General features: G+C 45.1%; 1 protein-coding gene across 3 annotated transcripts in view; it reads right to left on the bottom strand.

Annotated features, from left to right (window-relative positions):
- Nucleotides 1–20590, bottom strand: part of cc2d1b (coiled-coil and C2 domain containing 1B) — a 98251-nt gene that overhangs the window by 52887 nt on the left and 24774 nt on the right. For all 3 annotated transcript variants that reach the window (XR_011594055.1, XM_070886868.1, XM_070886869.1), the window contains exons 10-11: nucleotides 11390–11520; nucleotides 6250–6322 (exon numbers count right to left, since the gene is read on the bottom strand). Coding sequence is in view for 2 of the 3 variants with exons in the window: in XM_070886868.1 (XP_070742969.1) it covers nucleotides 6250–6322; nucleotides 11390–11520 (204 nt within the window). In the remaining variant the exon portion in view is untranslated. The remainder of the gene's footprint in view (nucleotides 1–6249; nucleotides 6323–11389; nucleotides 11521–20590) is intronic.

Below are 20590 nucleotides of genomic sequence, written 5' to 3'. Positions count from 1 at the left end.
ATCACTAGGGGGGTAGTGCTGGACAGGCTAATGGGACTCAAGGTAGACAAGTCCCCTGGTCCTGATGAAATGCATCCCAGGGTATTAAAAGAGATGGCGGAAGTTACAGCAGATGCATTCGTTATAATCTACCAAAATTCTCTGGACTCTGGGGAGGTACCAGCGGATTGAAAAGCTGCTAATGTAACGCCTCTGTTTAAAAAAGGGGGCAGACAAAAGGCAGGTAACTATAGGCCGGTTAGTTTAACATCTGTAGTGGGGAAAATGCTTGAAGCTATCATTAAGGAAGAAATAGTGGGACATCTAGATAGGAATAGTGCAATCAAGCAGACGCCAACATGGATTCATGAAGGGGAAATCATGCTTAACTAATTTACTGGAATTCTTTGAGGATATAACGAGCATGGTGGATAGAGGTGTACCGATGGATGTGGTGTATTTAGATTTCCAAAAGGCATTCGATAAGGTGCCACACAAAAGATTACTGCAGAAGATAAAGGTACGCGGAGTCAGAGGAAATGTATTAGCATGGATAGAGAATTGGCTGGCTAACAGAAAGCAGAGAGTCGGGATAAATGGGTTCTTTTCGGGTTGGAAATCGGTGATTAGTGGTGTGCCACAAGGATCAGTGCTGGGACCACAACTGTTTACAATATACATAGATGACCTGGAAGAGGGGACAGAGTGTAGTGTAACAAAATTTGCAGATGACACAAAGATTAGTGGGAAAGCGGGTTGTGTAGAGGACACAGAGAGGCTGCAAAGAGATTTAGATAGGTTAAGCGAATGGGCTAAGGTTTGGCAGATGGGATACAATGTCGGAAAGTATGAGGTCATCCACCTTGGAAAAAAAACTGTAAAAGGGAATATTATTTGAATGGGGAGAAATTACAACATGCTGCAGTGCAGAGGGACCTGGGGGTCCTTGTGCATGAATCCCAAAAAGTTAGTTTGCAGGTAATCAGGAAGGCGAATGGAATGTTGGCCTTCATTGCAAGAGGGATGGAGTACAAAAGCAGGGAGGTCCTGCTGCAACTGTATAGGGCATTGGTGAGGCCGCACCTGGAGTACTGCGTGCAGTTTTGGTCACCTTACTTAAGGAAGGATATACTAGCTTTGGAGGGGGTACAGAGACGATTCACCAGGCGGATTCTGGAGATGAGGGGGTTACTTTATGATGATAGATTGAGTAGACTGGGTCTTTACTCGTTGGAGTTCAGAAGGATGAGGGGTGATCTTATAGAAACATTTAAAATAATGAAAGGGATAGACAAGATAGAGGCAGAGAGGTTGTTTCCACTGGTCGGGGAGGCTAGAACTAGGGGGCACAGCCTCAAAATACGGGGGAGCCAATTTAAAACTGAGTTGAGAAGGAATTTCTTCTCCCAGAGGGTTGTGAATCTGTGGAATTCTCTGCCCAAGGAAGCAGTTGAGGCTAGCTCATTGAATGTATTCAAATCACAGATAAATAGATTTTTAACCAATAAAGGAATTAAGGGTTACGGGGAGCGGATGGGTAAGTGGAGCTGAGTCCACAGCCAGATCAGCCATGATCTTGTTGAATGGCGGAGCAGGCTCAAGGGGCTAGATGGCCTACTCCTGTTCTTATGTTCTTATGTGGTGCACAACTTAGCTGGAAGAAAGTGCAGGGTGCAAAATTCTGTAAACTAGTGAGTCGATTCACTGGCAAGAAGCTTTTAGAAAAAGGAGACCTGAAACTTGGATACACCATCATACCACTCAATAAAATTTCTGCCAGATGTATTAATGAACATACTGTTAAGACACTTGTTTGTGTGTGCTTTTGTAGAATAAAAAAGTGTGCATGTATATGTTTGAACCATTTCCTGTATTTGAGTAATAAATATTCTGTTTGACAAGTGAATTGTATCTGTGACCATTTTGGTCATGCGTTTGGTCATTAGACTATGATAAATGGAAACAAATGACCATAGTAGTTAATGCCATTATTGTTAGTATTAGAAGTTTTTTTTGCACTATCCGATGCCTATCAGGCATGGCCAGTACATTTTATGTATGATAGTTTGCAGCTTTATGGACTTTCTCAATTTGTCTGCTTATTCCAGAGTAGATCAGAGTCTGGGAGATGTGGATGTTTTTTTTTTAAACGCAGCAAGTTATGATGATCTGGAATGCACTGTGTGAAAGGGTAGTGGAAGCAGATTCAGTTGTAACTTTCAAAAGGGAATTGGATATATACTTGAAAAGGGAAAACTTGCAGGGCTATGGGGAAAGAGCGAGGGAGTAGGACAATTGGATAACTCAAAGAGCTGGCACAGGCACGATGGGCTGAATTACCTCCTTCTGTGCTGTGTGATTCTAGTGACAAACTAACTTGGAGAAGGTTTTCTTGCCATATCTTGTGTATTATTGTAAATGCAAGGGACCACAGTTTACAAGAAAGCATCTACTGATTGTTTTTATTGACCGCGATATAAAGAAGCAGGGCTTATAGAGGGGAAATTCAGCTCATTGAAGTCACCCCGAAGGAGCAAGAAAATGTATCCTTAAATCAAGATTTAAAAAAAAAATAGATGTAGAAAAAATGTTTCCACTTGTGGGGGAAGTGCAAAACTAGGGGTCATAAAAATAAGATAACCACTAATAAATACAATAGGGAATTCAGGAGAAACTCTACCCCGTGGAAAGCGCTACCACTTCGAGAAGTTGAGGCGAACACCTAAATTGCATTTGAGAGCAAGCTAGATAAGTACATGAGGGAGAAAGAAATAGAAGGATATGCTGATAGGGTTAAATGAAAAGGGGAGGGAGGAGGCTCGTTTGGCGCATAGACACTGGCATGGACTAGTTGGACCAAATGGGCAGTTTCTGTGCTGTAGACTTTATGGGCCCAAGTTTCCACATGATTTGCGCCTGATTTTTAGGAGCAACTGGTGGAGAACGGACTATCTTAGAAATCGCAATTCTCCACATTTTTTTTTCTGCAGTTCTAGTCAGGTAGAACAGTTCTACTTTAGAACAGAATTTTTTCTTCAAAAGGGAGTGTGTCCGGCCACTGATGCCTGATTTCAAAGTTTCCAGTGAAAACGTACTCCAAACTAAAGTAGAATGGAGCAAGTGAAGATTTTTGTAGAACTGAAAAAACCTGTTCTGCACATTAAAAAAATCAGGCGCAGGTTACAAATTAGGCATCCAGAACGGGGGGGGGGGGAAGGGAAGTCATTAAATTCTACAATCAATCCTTATTTATACTTCTACAAATATTATACAAATAAATCCAACCTGAATAAACATTTATAAGCAAAGAAAAGATTAAATAAACCATCTTCCTACCTGTGTGAAAGTGCTTCAGCCATCGTTCGAAGGAGACAGCGGCTTGTTGCCGCGCAGGGGAGGGAGGGGAAGGAGACAGCGGCTTGTTGCCGCGCAGGGGAGGGAGGGGAAGGAGACAGCGGCTTGTTGCCGCGCAGGGGAGGGAGGGGAAGGAGACAGCGGCTTGTTGCCGTGCAGGGAAGGGAGGGGAAGGAGACAGCGGCTTGTTGCCACGCAGGGGAGGGAGGGAGGGGAGTGGGGACAGCGGCTTGTTGCCGTGGAGGGAGGGGAAGGAGCCAGCGGCTTGTTGCCGCGCAGGGGCGGGAGGGGAAGGAGACAGCGGCTTGTTGCCGTGGAGGGAGGGGAGGGAGGGGAAGGAGACAGCGGCTTGTTGCCGTGGAGGGAGGGGAGGGAGGGGAAGGAGACAGCGGCTTGTTGCCGCGGAGGGGAGGGAGGGGAAGGAGACAGCGGCTTGTTGCCGCGGAGGGGAGGGAGGGGAAGGAGACAGTGAGAAGGGAAGCCTCAGTGCTGATGGCAATGTGCTTTTATTAAAAAATGTTCAAAAATTAAACAGCTACAAAGAACTACAAAAATGGCCGAGTGCCAATGTATTTTTTCACACTGAGCATGCGCGAATGCTCCAACGCGCACGCGCAGCGTTGCCGGCAGGAAAAAAAATAATTTAAATAGTACCCGCCCCCTCCCACTTACAAAATCGGCGCGAGTGTAGGCTCCGCCCCCCTGGGCGCCGCGCCAAACAGACAAGGAGCTGCAAAGCACTCGAGAATAGCGCGTTTTTTTTCTGGCGCCGTTTTAGGCGCAAAAAACGGGCGCCCAGCTTGGAGGGGCGCCCGTTTTTTTTATCTTGTGGAAACTTGGGCCCTATATAACTTGCAGCTTTTTCATTACCTCCATTTGAGGGATAATATGGATCTGTGTATGGATGGCTTATTAAAAAAGGTATTGGGGGAGATATCTGTGTACCAGCCTGTTTGTGCTCAAGAACGAGGAAGTAGCAGACGCAAAATCGAAAAACTTACCAACGAGCTCCCGTTTGTTCAGATTTAGACAGATTTTTTAGGGCAGCATTAGATCTTGGCGACTACAGCTCCTGCCTGAAAGAGGCGGGAGGCTCATGCATATATGCTCATCGGGCTCAGATGATGTAATTATGACCCCAGCACCATTTTGATCTCGGCAGCCATTTCCAGCAAAAATTGAATAGATTCTCAGCTGCAGTCAGGGAATGCTGGATGAACTTCTGGGAGACATTTTTATGGCAGTTTCTTGTGGGTATTGATCTTTAAAAGCTTCCACATTTAATGCATTTTCTGCTGTTAGTTCTGCACACAAGATACTTGCGCATCTAAAATGTTTTCATTCCCAATCGACTTATATACTTCCCTTTTAAGATGCTGCTGCATGCCTTTCACATTTGGCCACCATGCTTTATTTTCTGCCTCCAGATTGGTGAGCTGCCTATTGGGGTGCATATTTCGCACTTGCTTCTTGCCAATCACATTACATTGAGGACCCGGGACCATCATGACTCGAGTCCCATACCGACTCCTCCAGGCAACTGTCGTGCACGCCCTGCCCACCGAATAACGCACAAAACTAAAATCACACCCTTCACTTTTACATTTTCATTTGGCAGGTTAGTTCTTTTTGTTTAGTTTATTGCTTTATCTGCTCTTTCCCCATAGGCTGCATCTTCCTCTGCTTCAAATATTTAGCAATATGAACAGAATTACCTGGAAAACATGTTAAGTAGGTTTTTAATGCAGAGGTCCAGTCCCCACCAATTAAACCACCCACATTTAAATGGGGCAATCATTTAAATTGGGCAAATAGCACAACCCATTTTCCATTATCATTATTGTCTATTACAAAGTCACTGCTTACAGACTGTTAAATGTGCCAGCTCTTTCGAGCAAAAAGTAGTTTTCACCTCGTTAAGTGCAACACCGCGTATACTTAATCCGCTTTAAGCGGGGAGATTTATTGAAGTACTTAAGATAAGAAATAGGAGCAGGAGTAGGCCATTAGGTCCCTCGAGCCCGCTCTGCCATTTAATAATATCATGGCTGATCTGATCATGGATTCAGCTCCACGTCACTGCCCGCTTCCCATAACATCACTCAAAAATCTATCTCCGCCTTAAATACACTCAATGACCCAGCCTCCACAGCTCTCTGAGGCAGAGAATTGCATAGATTTACAACCTTCAGAAGAAATTCCTCCTCATCTCAGTTTTAAATGGGCGGCCCCTTATTCTATGTCCCCTAGTCTTAGTTTCCCCTATGAGTGGAAATATCCTCCCTGCATCCATCTTGTCGAGCCCCCTCATTATCTTATGTTTCGATAAGATCACCTCTCATTCTTCTGAACTCCAATGTGTATAGGCCCAACCAATCTTCATAAGTCAATCCCCTCATCTCTGGAATCAACCTAGCGAACCTTCTCTGAACAGCCTCCAATGCAAGTATATCTTTCCTTAAATACGGAGACCAAAACTCCAGGTGTGGCCTCACCAATACCCTGTACAGCTGTAGCAGGACTTCTCTGCTTTTATACTCTATCCCCCTTGCAAAGAAGGCCAACATTCCATTTGTCTTCCTGATTACTTGCTGTACCTGCATACTAACTTTGTGTGTTTCATGCACAAGGACCCCCAGGTCCCTCTGTACTGCAGCACTTTGCAATTTTTCTCCATTTAAATTATAATTTTAAGCTTGCCTTGAAGCATAAGAGTGAATGTGCAAGTACAGTGGAATCTTACTACATTTAATAGTTTGGGGCAGACAAAGATATTGAACATAACTATATTCATATAAATCATCCACTGCAAATAGTGGGAAATTACATTACCACAAATGCCCTGTTTAAAGCAGTAGAGATTGTATATACAAACATGGATTCCTGTTTTTGAACACAAATATTTGCATTACTTGCCTGGGGGTATTGGAAGATCTGCAAAATCCACTTTCCTTCCAGCTTTGTGTGCTCTTATGGCATCTTGATATTGCTTCAAAATTAACAAAAAAGGTGGAAATTATCTATCACACATTCCATCAGAATGAAGTATGTTGTCAATTGGTCAATATCCAAATAAGTTAATTCATGTAAAAATAGCCCTTGGTATGTGGGTGCGTGTTGTGCAAAAGAGAAAAAAAAAAGAGAGTCCAATTTCTACGGAACTCCTGGATTTCCAGTGCTAAGACTGGCTTCAGGAAGCGTGGGGGCTTCTGCTTTTGTGCCAAATAGTACATTGCTCTTCAGACTCTTGTATAAGGTGCCCAAGTCTCAAATATTACTATCTATCTTGGGAATCTTTTCTAGTGCCTCTCTTGCGTTTTTGATCATGATCCAAGAAAAAGCATCTTGAATGGTCTCTAGCCAATCACAATCTTTCTCTAAGGAAGCCCCCTGCCTTAGCCTCGACATCACATTTTTCTCCAGCTTCTCTCCGCTCTCCCCTCATGATCTTTCAGAGCTCATCCTGTCCATGAGACCCACTTCCTGCTCCCTTGACCCTATTCCCACCAAACTGCTGACCATCCAACTTCCTTTTCTGGTTCCCATGTTAGCTGACATTGTTAACGGTTCACTCTCCTCGGATACTGTCCCCTCTCCCTCAAATCTGCCATCATCACCCCTCCTCAAAAATCAAAACCCTTCCGTCCTTGCAAACTTTCACCCCATCTCCAACCTTACTTTCCTCTCCAAAGTCCTTGAACATGTTGCTGCATCCCAAATCTGTGCCCATCCTTCCCGCAATTCCAAGTTTGAATCCCTCCAATCCGGATTCTGTGCCTGCCACAGTATCGAAACGGTTCTCATCAGTCACAAATGACATCCTTTGTGACTGTGACAAAGGCAAACTATCCCTCTTTGTCCTTCTTGACTTGTCTGCAGCCTTTGACACGGTTGAACACTCTATCCTTCAACGCCTCTCCACCATCGTCCAGCTGAGTGGGACCGCACTCGCCTAGTTCCATTCTTACCTGTCTAATCATAGCTAGAGAATCACCTGCAACAGGTTCTCTTCCCGCTCCCGCATCGTTATCTCTGGTGTCCCCCAAGGATCGATCCTTGGCCCCCTCCTATTTCTCATCGACATGTTGTCCCTTGGCAACATCATCCAAAAACACAGCATCAGTTTCCACATGTACACTGATGACACCCAGCTCTATCTCAATAACACTTCTCTCGACCCTTCCACGGTCTCAAAATTGTCAGACTGCTTGTCTGACATCCAGTTCTGGATCAGCAGAAATTTTCTCCAATTGAATATTGGGAAGACCGAAGCCCCCCACCCCGCCACAAACTCCGTTCCCTAGCCACTGATTCCATCCCTTTCCCCAACTTCTGTCTGAGGCTGAATCAGATAGTTCGCAACCTTGGTGTCATATCTGACCCCGAAATGAGCTTTCAAAGACATATCCGCAGCATAACTGAGACCGTCTATTTCCACCTCCGTAACGTCTGGCAAATGATACTTAAAAAGAGTTGACGGTGGATAGACAATGGCAAACATTTAAAGATTACATGGATGAACTTCAACAATTGTACATTCCTGTCTGGAGTAAAAATAAAACAGGGAAGGTAGCTCAACCGTGGCTAACAAAGGAAATTAAGGGTACTGTTAAATCCAAGGAAGAGGCATATAAATTGGCCAGAAAAAGCAGCAAACCCGAGGACTGGGAGAAATTTAGAATTCAGCAGAGGAGGACAAAGGGTTTAATTAGGAGAGGAAAAATAGAGTATAAGAGGAAGCTTGCCGGGAACATAAAAACTGACTTCAAAAGCTTCTATAGATATGTGAAGAGAAAAAGATTAGTAAAGACAAACGTAGGTCCCTTGCAGTCAGATTCAGATGAATTTATAATGGGGAACAAAGAAATGGCAGACCAGTTCAACAAATACTTTGGTTCTGTCTTCATGAAGGAAGACACAAATAACCTTCCAGAAGTACTAGCAGACAGAGGGTCTAGTGAGAAGGAGGAACTGAAGGATATCCTTATTAGGCGGGAAATTGTGTTAGGGAAATTGATGGGATTGAAGGCCGATAAATCTCCGGGGCCTGATAGTCTGCATCCCAGAGTACTTATGGAAGTGGCCCTAGAAATAGTGGATGCATTGGTGATCATTTTCCAACAGTCTATCGACTCTGGATCAGTTCCTATGGACTGGAGGGTAGCTAATGTAACACCACTTTTTTAAAAATGAGGGAAGAGAGAAAACAGGTAATTATAGACCGGTTAGCCTGACATCAGTAGTGGGGAAAATGTTGGAATCAATTATTAAAGATGAAATAGCAGCACATTTGGAAAGCGGTGAAAGGATCAGTCCAAGTCAACATGGATTTATGAAAGGCAAATCATGCTCGACTAATCTTCTGGAATTTTTTTTGAGGATGTAACTAGTAGAGTGGACAAGGGAGAACCAGTGGATGTGGTGTATTTGGACTTTCAAAATGCTTTTGACAAGGTCCCACACAAGAGATTGGTGTGCAAAATTAAAGCACATGATATTGGGGGTAATGTATTGACGTGGATAGAGAACTCGTTGGCAGCCAGGAAGCAGAGAGTCGGGATAAACGGTCCTTTTCAGAATGGCAGGCAGTGACTAGTGGGGTGCCGCAGGGCTCAGCGTGGGACCCCAGCTAATTACAATATACGTTAATGATTTGGATGAAGGAATTGAGTGTAATATCTCCAAGTTTGCAGCTGACACTATACTGGGTGGTGGTGTGAGCTGTGAGGAGGATGCTAAGAGGCTGCAGGGTGACTTGGACAGGTTAGGTGAGTGGGCAGATGCATGGCAGATGCTGTATAATGTGGATAAATGTGAGGTTATCCACTTTGGGGGCAAAAACACAAAGGCAGAATATTATCTGAATGGCGGCAGATTAGGAAAAGGGGAGATGCAATGAGATCTGGGTGTCATGGTACATCAGTCATTGAAAGTTGGCATGCAGGTACAGCAGGTGTTGAAGAAGGCAAATGGTATGTTGGCCTTCGTAGCTAAGGGTTTTGAGTATAGGAGCAGGGAGGTCTTGCTGCAGTTGTACAGGGCCCTGGTGAGTGAGGCCTCACCTGGAATATTGTGTTCAGTTTTGGTCTCATAATCTGAGGAAGGGCATACTTGCTATTGAGGGAGTGTAGCGAAGGTTCACCAGACTGATTCCCAGGATGGAAGGACTGACATGAGGAGAGACTGGATCGACTGGGCCTGTATTCACTGGAGTTTAGAAGGGTGAGAGGGGATCTCATAGAAACATATAAAATGTTGATGGGACTGGACAGGTTAGATGCAGGAAGAATGTTCCCGATGTTGGGGAAGTCCAGAACCAGGATACATAGTCTAAGGATAAGGGGTAGGCCATTTAGGACTGAGATGAAGAGAAACTTCTTCACTCAGAGAGTTGTTAACCTGTGGAATTCCCTACCGCAGAGTGTTGTTGATGCCAGTTCATTGGATATATTCAAGAGGATATGGCCCTTACGGCTAAAGGGATCAAGGTGTATGGAGAGAAAGCAGGAAAGGGGTACTGAGGTGAATGATCAGCCATGATCTTATTGAATGGTGGTGCAGGCTCGAAGGGCCGAATGGCCTTCTCCTGCACCTATTCTGGCCTCTTGAGCATCCCTGATTATATTCGCTCAACCATTGGTGCCCGTGCCTTCTATTGCCTAGACCCCAAGCTCTGGAACTCCCTGCTTAAACCTCACCGCCTCTCTACCTCCTTCAAGACGCTCCATAAAACATATCTCTTTGACCAAGTTTGCGCTAATTTCTATTTATGCGGCTCGCTGTCAAATTTGTCATCTCATAACTCCTGTGAAGCTCCTTGTGTCGTTTCACTACATTAAAGGGGCTATATAAATACAACTTGCTGTTGTCTTTATTTTATTGATACTACTGTAGTCACCACTCCTCTCAACATTCTTCTCAATCTCTAAATACACTAGTGTCATGACGAGGGATCAGTGGTTACTTGACGCAACAGGAATTTTCAGATTAGCTAATAGGTTTCTGATATGAACTCAGGTTCAAGATTTTTACAGATGAATCCTAAATGGTCTGGGATCCTTTCGGTCACCTTGACAGAGGAAGACAGACTTGTGCCACTAAGTCAAAGAAAGGAATTAGTATATTCATTAATGCACCCAATAATTAATTAGCCAACCACTCAATCAGTTGTCCTGAAAATTCTAGAATAGGAGTTTTGATATCATCTTCAAGACATCTTTATAAATTCACATTTGAGATGTTGAAAGAATCCAAATTCATGCACATACATCAGAAGTTAGCAGACATAGATCTCCACCAGGGTGCTGTGGGGGCAGTAGCTGGTTTAATTGGCAGCTCTACTTGCCAATCCCTGGGCAGGGAAGGAATTGGAGAACATGCCTGCAACTTCCTGTGTAACCAAAGAACAAAGACCCACATGTTTAATGCCAGTTCAGAAGTCGCTGCAGGAGGTAGGCTCAGGCCTAGGCTGGAAATTAAGATAGAACTAATCAGATGTCAACTTGGGCTGAACAGAAAGGAAAGAAAGTTAATGTTTAGCCTGCTATCCAGGATATTGCGGGGTATCTTGTTACTTTGTATTTTATGGGAAGTGTAATAAAAGTTTTTAAAAGCAGCTTGGAATTGCTACTCTGCTCATTCACAGGTAAAATAAACCAGTTTCTGGTCTTTACTTGACTTAATCTCAGCAGAGTATTCATCAGTTCAGCCTTTCAAATGATTGGGGAAAATGAATGAGGATGTGTACGAGGATCATGATATCTAGTACATATAACAAAGAGTCTCTCGTTGTGACCCTTTGCTCTTCAGCTAGGATTCCCAAAAAGTAAATAGCTCCCACAGTGTGAGTACGAGCGTGTATCTGTTTCCTCACCACCACTGGAATTCAAATAGCCTGCTCGCGTTCACTAAAATGTCTCGCATATGAATAATGACTAATTAGGCAAGATAACCAAGGATACCTGGGATACCATACCTAAGCAAGAAATCAACACGTTTAAAAGGGGACTAGAGAGAAATTGTCAAGACTACCCACCACCCGCCAGAACTTATGTACCTTTGCTATTCTCTCATGCATCCTTGCTTTACGATCATTCCCGTCAGTTTTAGCCTGAGCTGCTGCTGTTTTGTATTTCTCCATTCTTTGCTGTAGAGCCTCTAGAACATCTTTGGGTGTTGAAGGTAGGCCTGGAATCACAAACATAAAATGTCCCCACTAAAGTTAAATATTCAACAGAAATTCTCAAATTCTGCTATCAAAAGATTTTACGTACAAGTTTAATTAATTTAGCTTCCAGTTTGAAAAAACAATTTGTCTACTTCAGTTTGCAGTGCCTTCCCCCTCCTCCCTTTTACCCCATCCGCAATCTCGCTCCTCATTCTCTCCCTCTCCAACCTATCTGCCTCCTCTCTCATCCCTAATGTTGGTTCAATTATCTCCCTGCTCTCTCACCCGATTTGACCTGAATAATGCCCTGGGTTGTGACCCCATGTGAAACATCTCAGGAGTTTGATGAGTCGTGACTAAATCCCACATACCATTTTATGACTAAGGCAGACCACCTTTTCTGAAACAGCTATGTTCCTATACTCATCAACAGACTAGCAGGCGTTAACTAGTATCTGCTTAGTACCTCAGGTAGCATCTCACTATGTGGAGAATTGCAAGGAAGAACCCACCTCCTTTCACTATGGCAGTTTATTAGGTATTATGTGCCATTGACCCAACTCACTTAATGGAAGGCAAACATGACGTTAAGGAAAAATAACTGCTTCACTGTGAGCTTCAGATCCAAACTTGAATGTTAAAAACATTACAACAGTTAAAAAAGGTCAAGTCCCTAAAACATCAAAGTTTGGTCACTCTAAAAGAGGAAATAAAAACATGTACACATCTCAAAATGACAAAATAAAATTTAAATAGGTGGCTTGGGTAAAGCTTTATGGTGTTCCAATACTTCTGGGAGATTCATGGGGTTGTATAAAAACCAAGAGCAGAGGTTTAGCATGTCAGCTAAATCCCGAAGTGTAACAACTTTATAACACACTGGCCTAGAAATTGGGTATCGACCCATTTGAGGGCGGTAACATCCGGGAGGCGAGACATTTTGCACCAGGCATGGATGTTCCGCCCCGCTAGCTAAATTCGGGTTACTGCCCCCGGAAGGCAGTGGAGCGCTAAATTAAGCACTCCACTTCCTTCCTGGGGCGGTAACAGGGCGCACGGCTCAGCGGTGCTATGCACTGGGCCGCGAGCGCTACCGCGCAAGAGGGGCTCTTCCCTCAAAAGGGAAGGGCTCAAGCTCCATATTCTGCATAAGTAGAACCCATCTATCTGGACCACAGGGGAGCAGGGGCGGTGAGCGATCACAGCACTGACCCAGCGACCAAAGCACGACCGGAGCGGCAAGCAAAATAGCAGATGTTTTTCGGCAGCAGCCGGCCACCTTCCTTTTAAATTTCGCCCCAGTAGCAGCCGGCCACCCAGTACATGTCCCCTGAAGCTGTTGCTGTTATCGCCCAGCACAGCTTCGGGGATGAAACCCAATTATGGGGCCGGGGTGCTAACGAGGCGATGCGCACGACAATGACGTCATGATCTCCGGGAGCACGAGATCGGGGCGCAACGCTGTAGCTGAATGTAGAGGGAGTCGTTAGCGGCGCTGCACCCGGTAAAGTCATTTGCGCCCCATTCTGGGAGACGCAAATGCACCCAATTTCTCCCCATTATCTATCATTCTGCTGTATGCAGAGACTATCTTGTAATTTGTACAATTGTGAAACCCTGCCTAAATAAATTGTGCAACAGTGTTTAATGCTGAACATGCTCAAAATATAAGACTTTACAGTTATGAAGCATGTCTGCAAAGTTTTTGGGTAGGAATATTTTTATTCCCATAGTTTTAAGGCTAATTGGTCAAGAATCAAAATTTAAGGTTCAGAACCACAGCAGTAGAGGTTTCTAAATGAAATTAAATCACTCTCAGGCTTTGGTTAATTTTGGGACTTCATGACAATGGGAAAAACTATATCCAGAAACAATTCTGTAGGCTTTAACTAAGCAAACTGAAATATTTATTTGCATATTTTATAACTGAATACATGTGTCAAATAACAACAGCTCAGGAACACCAACAGTTTGAGTTTAAAAACACCAAAGTTTCATCATCAATTTCATTTCCTGTAACCAGCTCCAGCTGTGTTCCCCGAGTTGAGTCAATTCTTACTGCTGCTTGCACTAAAAGTAGTAATCTCAGGATTGCTATCAGTGCCACGTGCTAGTCAGAGTAGGAATCGTAGGATAGCTCAGACGAACACGTGGCTTGAGGAGTGGTGCAGAAGGGAGGGATTCAAATTCCTGGGACATTAGAACCGGTTCTGGGGGAGGTGGGACCAGTACAAACCGGACGGTCTGCACCTGGGCAGGACCGGAACCAATATCCTAGGGGGAGTGTTTGCTAGTGCTGTTGGGGAGGAGTTAAAGTAATATTGCAGGGGGATGGGAACCTATGCAGGGAGACAAAGGGAAATAAAAAGAAGGCAGAATCAAAATATAGAAAGGAGAATAGTAAAAGTGGAGGGCAGAGAACCCCAAGGCAAAAAATAAAAAGGGCCACTGTACAGCAAAATTCTAAAAGGAGTGTTAAAAAAAACAAGCCTGAAGGCTCTCTGCCTCAATGCGAGGAGTATTCGGAATAAGGTGGATGAATTAACCGCATAGATAGCAGTTAACGGATATGATGTGATTCGCATCACGGAGACATGGCTCCAGGGGGACCAAGGCTATGAACTCAACATCCAAGGGTATTCAGCATTTAGGAAGGATAGACAGAAAGGAAAAGGAGGCGGGGTGGCGTTGCTGGTTAAAGATGAAATCAATGCAATTGTAAGGAAGGACATTAGCCTGGATGATGTGGAATTGGTATGGGTGCAGCTGCGGAATACCAAAAGGCTGAAAACGCTATTGGGTGTTGAGAATGACGTGAGTGTCACGTGTAGCGAGTTGGTCTTACCGCAGGAGAAGGGTCCACAGCCAGATAGGGAATGGAAGACCAGCAGGAAGAGCAGTGCAAGGAAGGTAATGCAGGGGTCCCCTGTGGTCATCCCCCTGCAAAACAGATACACCGCTTTGAGTACTGTTGGGGGGGATGACTCATCAGGGGAGGATGACTCATCAGGGGAGGGCAGCAGCAGCCAAGTTCATGGCACCGTGGCTGGCTCTGCTGCATAGGAGGACAGGAAAAAGAGTGGGAGCGCGATAGTGATGGGGAATAGATAGGCGTTTCTGCGGCCGCAACCGAGACTCCAGGATGGTATGTTGCCTCCCTGGTGCAAGGGTCAAGGATGTCTCGGAGCGGGTGCAGGACATTCTGAAATGGGAGGGAGAACAGCCAGTTGTCGTGGTGCACATTGGTATCAGTGCCACGTGCTAGTCAGAGTAGGAATCGCAGGATAGCTCAGACGAACACGTGGCTTGAGCAGTGGTGCAGCAGGGAGGGATTCAAATTCCTGAGGCATTGGAACCGGTTCTGGGGGAGGTGGAAATCAATGCAATAGTTAGGAAAGACATTAGCTTGGATGATGTGGAATCTATATGGGTAGAGCTGCAGAACACCAAAGGGCAAAAAACGTTAGTGGGAGTTGTAAACAGACCTCCAAACAGTAGTAGTGATGTTGGGAAGGGCATCAAACAGGAAATTAGGGGTGCATGCAATAAAGGTGCAGCAGTTATAATGGGTGACTTTAATATGCACATAGATTGGGCTAGCCAAACTGGAAGCAATACGGTGGAGGAGGATTTCCTGGAGTACATAAGGGATGGTTTTCTAGACCAATATGTCGAGGAACCAACTAGGGGGGAGGCCATCTTAGACTGGGTGTTGTGTAATGAGAGGGGATTAATGAGCAAAATCATTGTGCGAGGCCCCTTGGGGAAGAGTGACCATAATATGGTGGAATTCTGCATTAGGATGGAGAATGAAATAGTTAATTCAGAGACCATGGTCCAGAACTTAAAGAAGGGTAACTTTGAAGGTATGAGGCGTGAATTGGCTAGGATAGATTGGCGAATGATACTTAAGGGGTTGACTGTGGATGGGCAATGGCAGACATTTAGAGACTGCATGGATGAATTACAACAATTGTACATTCCTGTCTGGTGTAAAAATAAAAAAGGGAAGGTGGCTCAACCGTGGCTATCTAGGGAAATCAGGGATAGTATTAAAGCCAAGGAAGTGGCATACAAATTGGCCAGAAATAGCAGCGAACCTGGGGACTGGGAGAAATTTAGAACTCAGCAGAGGAGGACAAAGGGTTTGATTAGGGCAGGGAAAATAGAGTACGAGAAGAAGCTTGCAGGGAACATTAAGGCGGATTGCAAAAGTTTCTATAGATATGTAAAGAGAAAAAGGTTAGTAAAGACAAACGTAGGTCCCCTGCAGTCAGAATCAGGGGAAGTCATAACGGGGAACAAAGAAATGGCAGACCAATTGAACAAGTACTTTGGTTCAGTATTCACTGAGGAGGACACAAACAACTTTCCGGATATAAAAGGGGTCAGAGGGTCTAGTAAGGAGGAGGAACTGAGGGAAATCCTTATTAGTCGGGAAATTGTGTTGGGGAAATTGATGGGATTGAAGGCCGATAAATCCCCAGGGCCTGATGGACTGCATCCCAGAGTACTTAAGGAGGTGGCCTTGGAAATAGCGGATGCATTGACAGTCATTTTCCAACATTCCATTGACTCTGGATCAGTTCCTATGGAGTGGAGGGTAGCCAATGTAACCCCACTTTTTAAAAAGGGAGGGAGAAAACAGGGAATTATAGACCGGTCAGCCTGACCTCAGTACTGGGTAAAATGATGGAATCAATTATTAAGGATGTCATAGCAGCGCATTTGGAAAATGGTGACATGATAGGTCCAAGTCAGCATGGATTTGTGAAAGGGAAATCATGCTCGACAAATCTTCTGGAATTTTTTGAGGATGTTTCCAGTAAAGTGGACAAAGGAGAACCAGTTGATGTGGTGTATTTGGACTTTCAGAAGGCTTTCGACAAGGTCCCACACAAGAGATTAATGTGCAAAGTTAAAGCACATGGGATTGGGGGTAGTGTGCTGACGTGGATTGAGAACTGGTTGTCAGACAGGAAGCAAAGAGTAGGAGTAAACGGGTACTTTTCAGAATGGCAGGCAGTGACTAGTGGGGTACCGCAAGGTTCTGTGCTGGGGCCCCAGCTGTTTACATTGTACATTAATGATTTAGACGAGGGGATTAAATGTAGTATCTCCAAATTTGCGGATGACACTAAGTTGGGTGGCAATGTGAGCTGCGAGGAGGATGCTATGAGGCTGCAGAGTGACTTGGATAGGTTAGGAGAGTGGGCAAATGCATGGCAGATGAAGTATAATGTGGATAAATGTGAGGTTATCCACTTTGGTGGTAAAAACAGAGAGACAGACTATTATCTGAATGGTGACAGATTAGGAAAAGGGAAGGTGCAACGAGACCTGGGTGTCATGGTACATCAGTCATTGAAGGTTGGCATGCAGGTACAGCAGACAGTTAAGAAAGCAAATGGCATGTTGGCCTTCATAGCGAGGGGATTTGAGTACAGGGGCAGGGAGGTGTTGTTACAGTTTTACAGGGCCTTGGTGAGGCCACACCTGGAGTACTGTGTACAGTTTTGGTCTCCAAACTTGAGGAAGGACATTCTTGCTATTGAGGGAGTGCAGCGAAGATTCACCAGACTGATTCCCGGGATGGTGGGACTGACCTATCAAGAAAGACTGGATCAACTGGGCTTGTATTCACTGAAGTTCAGAAGAATGAGGGGGGACCTCATAGAAACGTTTAAAATTCTGACGGGTTTAGACAGGGTAGATGCAGGAAGAATGTTCCCAATGTTGGGGAAGTCCAGAACCAGGGGTCACAGTCTAAGGATAAGGGGTAAGCCATTTGGGACCGAGATGAGGAGAAACTTCTTCACCCAGAGAGTGGTGAACCTGTGGAATTCTCTACCACAGAAAGTAGTTGAGGCCAATTCACTAAATATTTTCAAAAGGGAGTTAGATGAAGTCCTTACTACTCAGGGGATCAAGGGGTATGGCGAGAAAGCAGGAATGGGGTACTGAAGTTTCATGTTCAGCCATGAACTCATTGAATGGCGGTGCAGGCTAGAAGGGCTGAATGGCCTGCTCCTGCACCTATTTTCTATGTTTCTATGTATAGACCATCAAATAGTAGTAGTGAGGTTGGGGACAGCATCAAGCAAGAAATAAGGGATGTGTGCAATAAAGGTACAGCAGTAATCATGGGCGACTTTAATCTACACATTGATTGGGCTAACCTAACTGGTAGCAATGCGGTGGAGGAGGATTTCCTGGAGTCTATTAGGGATGGTTTTCTAGACCAATATGTCGAGGAACCAACCAGGGAGCTGGCCATCCGAGACTGGGTATTGTGTAATGAGAAGGGATTAATTAGCAATCTTGTTGTGCGAGGCCCCTTGGGGAAAAGTGACCAGAATATGGTAGAATTCCTTATTAAGATGGAAAGTGACAAAGTTAATTCGGGAACTAGGGTCCTGAACTTAAGGAAAGGTAACTTCGACGGTATGAGGCGTGAATTGGCTAGAATAGACTAGCAAACGATACTAAAAGGGTTAACGGTGGATAAGCAATGGCAAACATTTAAGATCACATGGGTGAACTTCAGCAAATGTACATCCCTGTCTGGAGTAAAAATTAAACTGGGAAGGTGGCTCAACCATGGCTAACAAAGGAAATTAAGGATAATGTTAAAGCCAAGGAAGAGGCATATAAATTGGCTAGAAAAAGCAACAAACCTGAGGACTGGGAGAAATTTAGAATTCAGAGGAGGACTAAGGGTTTAATTAAGAGGGGGAAAATAGAGTACGAGCAGAAGCTTGCAGGAATATAAAAACTGACTGCAAAAGCTTCTATAAATATGCAAAAAGAGAAAAAAATTAGTAAAGACAAACTTGGTCCCTTGCAGTCGGATTCAGATGAAATTAAAATGGGGAACAAAGAAATGGCAGACCAATTGAACCAATATTTCAGTTCTGTCTTCACGAATGAAGATACAAATAACCTTCCGAAGGTACTAGGGGACAGTGGGTCTAGTGAGAAGGAGGAACTGAAGGATATCCTTATTAGGGCGGAAATTGTGTTAGGGAAATTGATGTGATTGTAGGCCGATAAATCCCCGGGGACTGATAGTCTGCATCCCAGAGTACTTATGGAAGTGGCCCTAGAAATAGTGGATGCATTGGTGATCATTTTCCAACAGTCTATCGACTCTGGATCAGTTCCCATGGATTGGAGGGTAGCTAATGTAACACCACTTTTTAAAAAAGGAGGGAGAGAGAAAACAGGTAATTATAGACCAGTTAGCTTGACATCAGTAGTGGGGAAAATATTGGAATCGATCATGAAGGATGAAATAGCAGCGCATTTGGAAAGCGGTGACAGGATCAGATCAAGTCAGCATGGATTTATGAAAGGGAAATCATGCTTGACGAATTTTCTGGAATTTTTTGAGGATGTAACTAGCAGAGTGGACAAGGGAGAACCAGTGGATGTGGTGTATTTGGACTTTCAGAAGGCTTTTGACAAGGTACCGCACAAGAGATTGTTGTGCAAAGTCAAAGCACATGGTATTGGGGGTAATATACTGACGTGGATAGGGAACTGGTTGGCAGACAGGAAGTAGAGAGTCGGGATAAATAGGTCCTTTTCAGAATGGCAGGCAGTGACTAGTGGAGTGCTGCAAGGCTCAGTGCTGGGACCCCAGCTCTTTACAATATACATTAACGATTTGGATGAAGGAATTGAGTGTAATATCTCCAAGTTTGCAGATGACACTAAACTGGGTGGCGGTGTGAGCTGTGGGGAAGACGCTAAGAGACTGCAAGGTGACTTGGACAGGTTCGGCGAGTGGGCAAATGCATGACAGATGCAGTATAATGTGGATAAATGTGAGGTTATCCATTTTGGGGGCAAAAACACGAAGGCAGAATATTATCTGAATGGCAGCAGACTAGGAAAAGGGGAGGTGCAACGAAACCTGGGTGTCATGGTTCATCAGTCACTGAAAGTGGGCACGCAGGTACAGCAGGCGGTGAAGAAGGCAAATGGTATGTTGGCCTTCATAGCTAGGGGATTTGAATATAGAAGCAGGGAGGTCTTACTGCAGTTGTCCAGGGCCTTCGTGAGGCCTCACCTGGAATATTGTGTTCAGTTTTGGTCTCCTAATCTGAGGAAGGACATTCTTGCTATTGAGGGAGTGCAGCGAAGGTTCACCAGACTGATTCCAGGGATGGCTGGGCTGTCATATGAGGAGAGACTGGATCAACTGGGCCTTTATTCACTGGAGTTTAGAAGGATGAGGGGGTATCTCATAGAAACTATAAGATTCTGACGGGACTGGACAGGTTAGATGCGGGAAGAATGTTCCCAATGTTGAGGAAGTCCAGAACCAGGGGACACAGGATAAGGGGTAGGCCATTTAGGACTGAGATGAGGAGAAACTTCTTCACTCAGAGAGTTGTTAACCTGTGGAATTCTCTGCCGCAGAGAGTTGTTGATGCCAGTTCACTGGATATATTCAAGAGGGAGTTAGATATGGCTCTTACGGTTAAGGGGATCAAGGGGTCTGGAGAGAAAGCAGGAAAGGGGTACTGAAGGAATGATCAGCCATGATGTTATTGAATGGCAGTGCAGGCTCGAAGGGCCGAATGGCCTACTCCTGCATCTATTTTTCGATGTTTCTATGGGCCCAAGTTTCCACACGCGCCTGGAACGGTGCAGTTCCGACCTGGACGCCCGTTTTTCGCGCCACAAAGTGCGCCTAAAAAAATCCTCCATATTCTCCACCTCCCTGCAGGTCCTCTGGCCCTCGGCGCAGACCAGCACGAGCTGTGGGGGGGCAGAGCCAGGTCCCTGCGCTGAAAACAGTGCCGGGACCTCTGCACATGCGCGCTACTGTGGGCACGCAAGTGTAGTAGCTCCAGGCGCCCGAAACTGTGTGGGAGGGGCCTGAAGCACGCAGCCCCTAGCCCTGGCCGAATGGCCTCACTGGGGCTGCGTGAATAAGGCTCCTCCCACGGCCAGCTCCTGCTTCCACCCCCCCGACCAGAACCAACACCCGCTCTCCCCCCCCCCCCCCCCCCCCCCCCACCCGCACCCCGCCTCCGGACTGGACCCGACACCCGCCCCCCCCCAGACTGGACCCGTCCC

Source organism: Pristiophorus japonicus, chromosome 8, assembly GCF_044704955.1.
Source record: "Pristiophorus japonicus isolate sPriJap1 chromosome 8, sPriJap1.hap1, whole genome shotgun sequence".
NCBI lineage: Eukaryota > Metazoa > Chordata > Chondrichthyes > Pristiophoridae > Pristiophorus > Pristiophorus japonicus.
The sequence above is the reverse complement of the archived record's forward strand: the minus strand, read 5'-3'. Positions and strand labels throughout refer to the sequence as shown.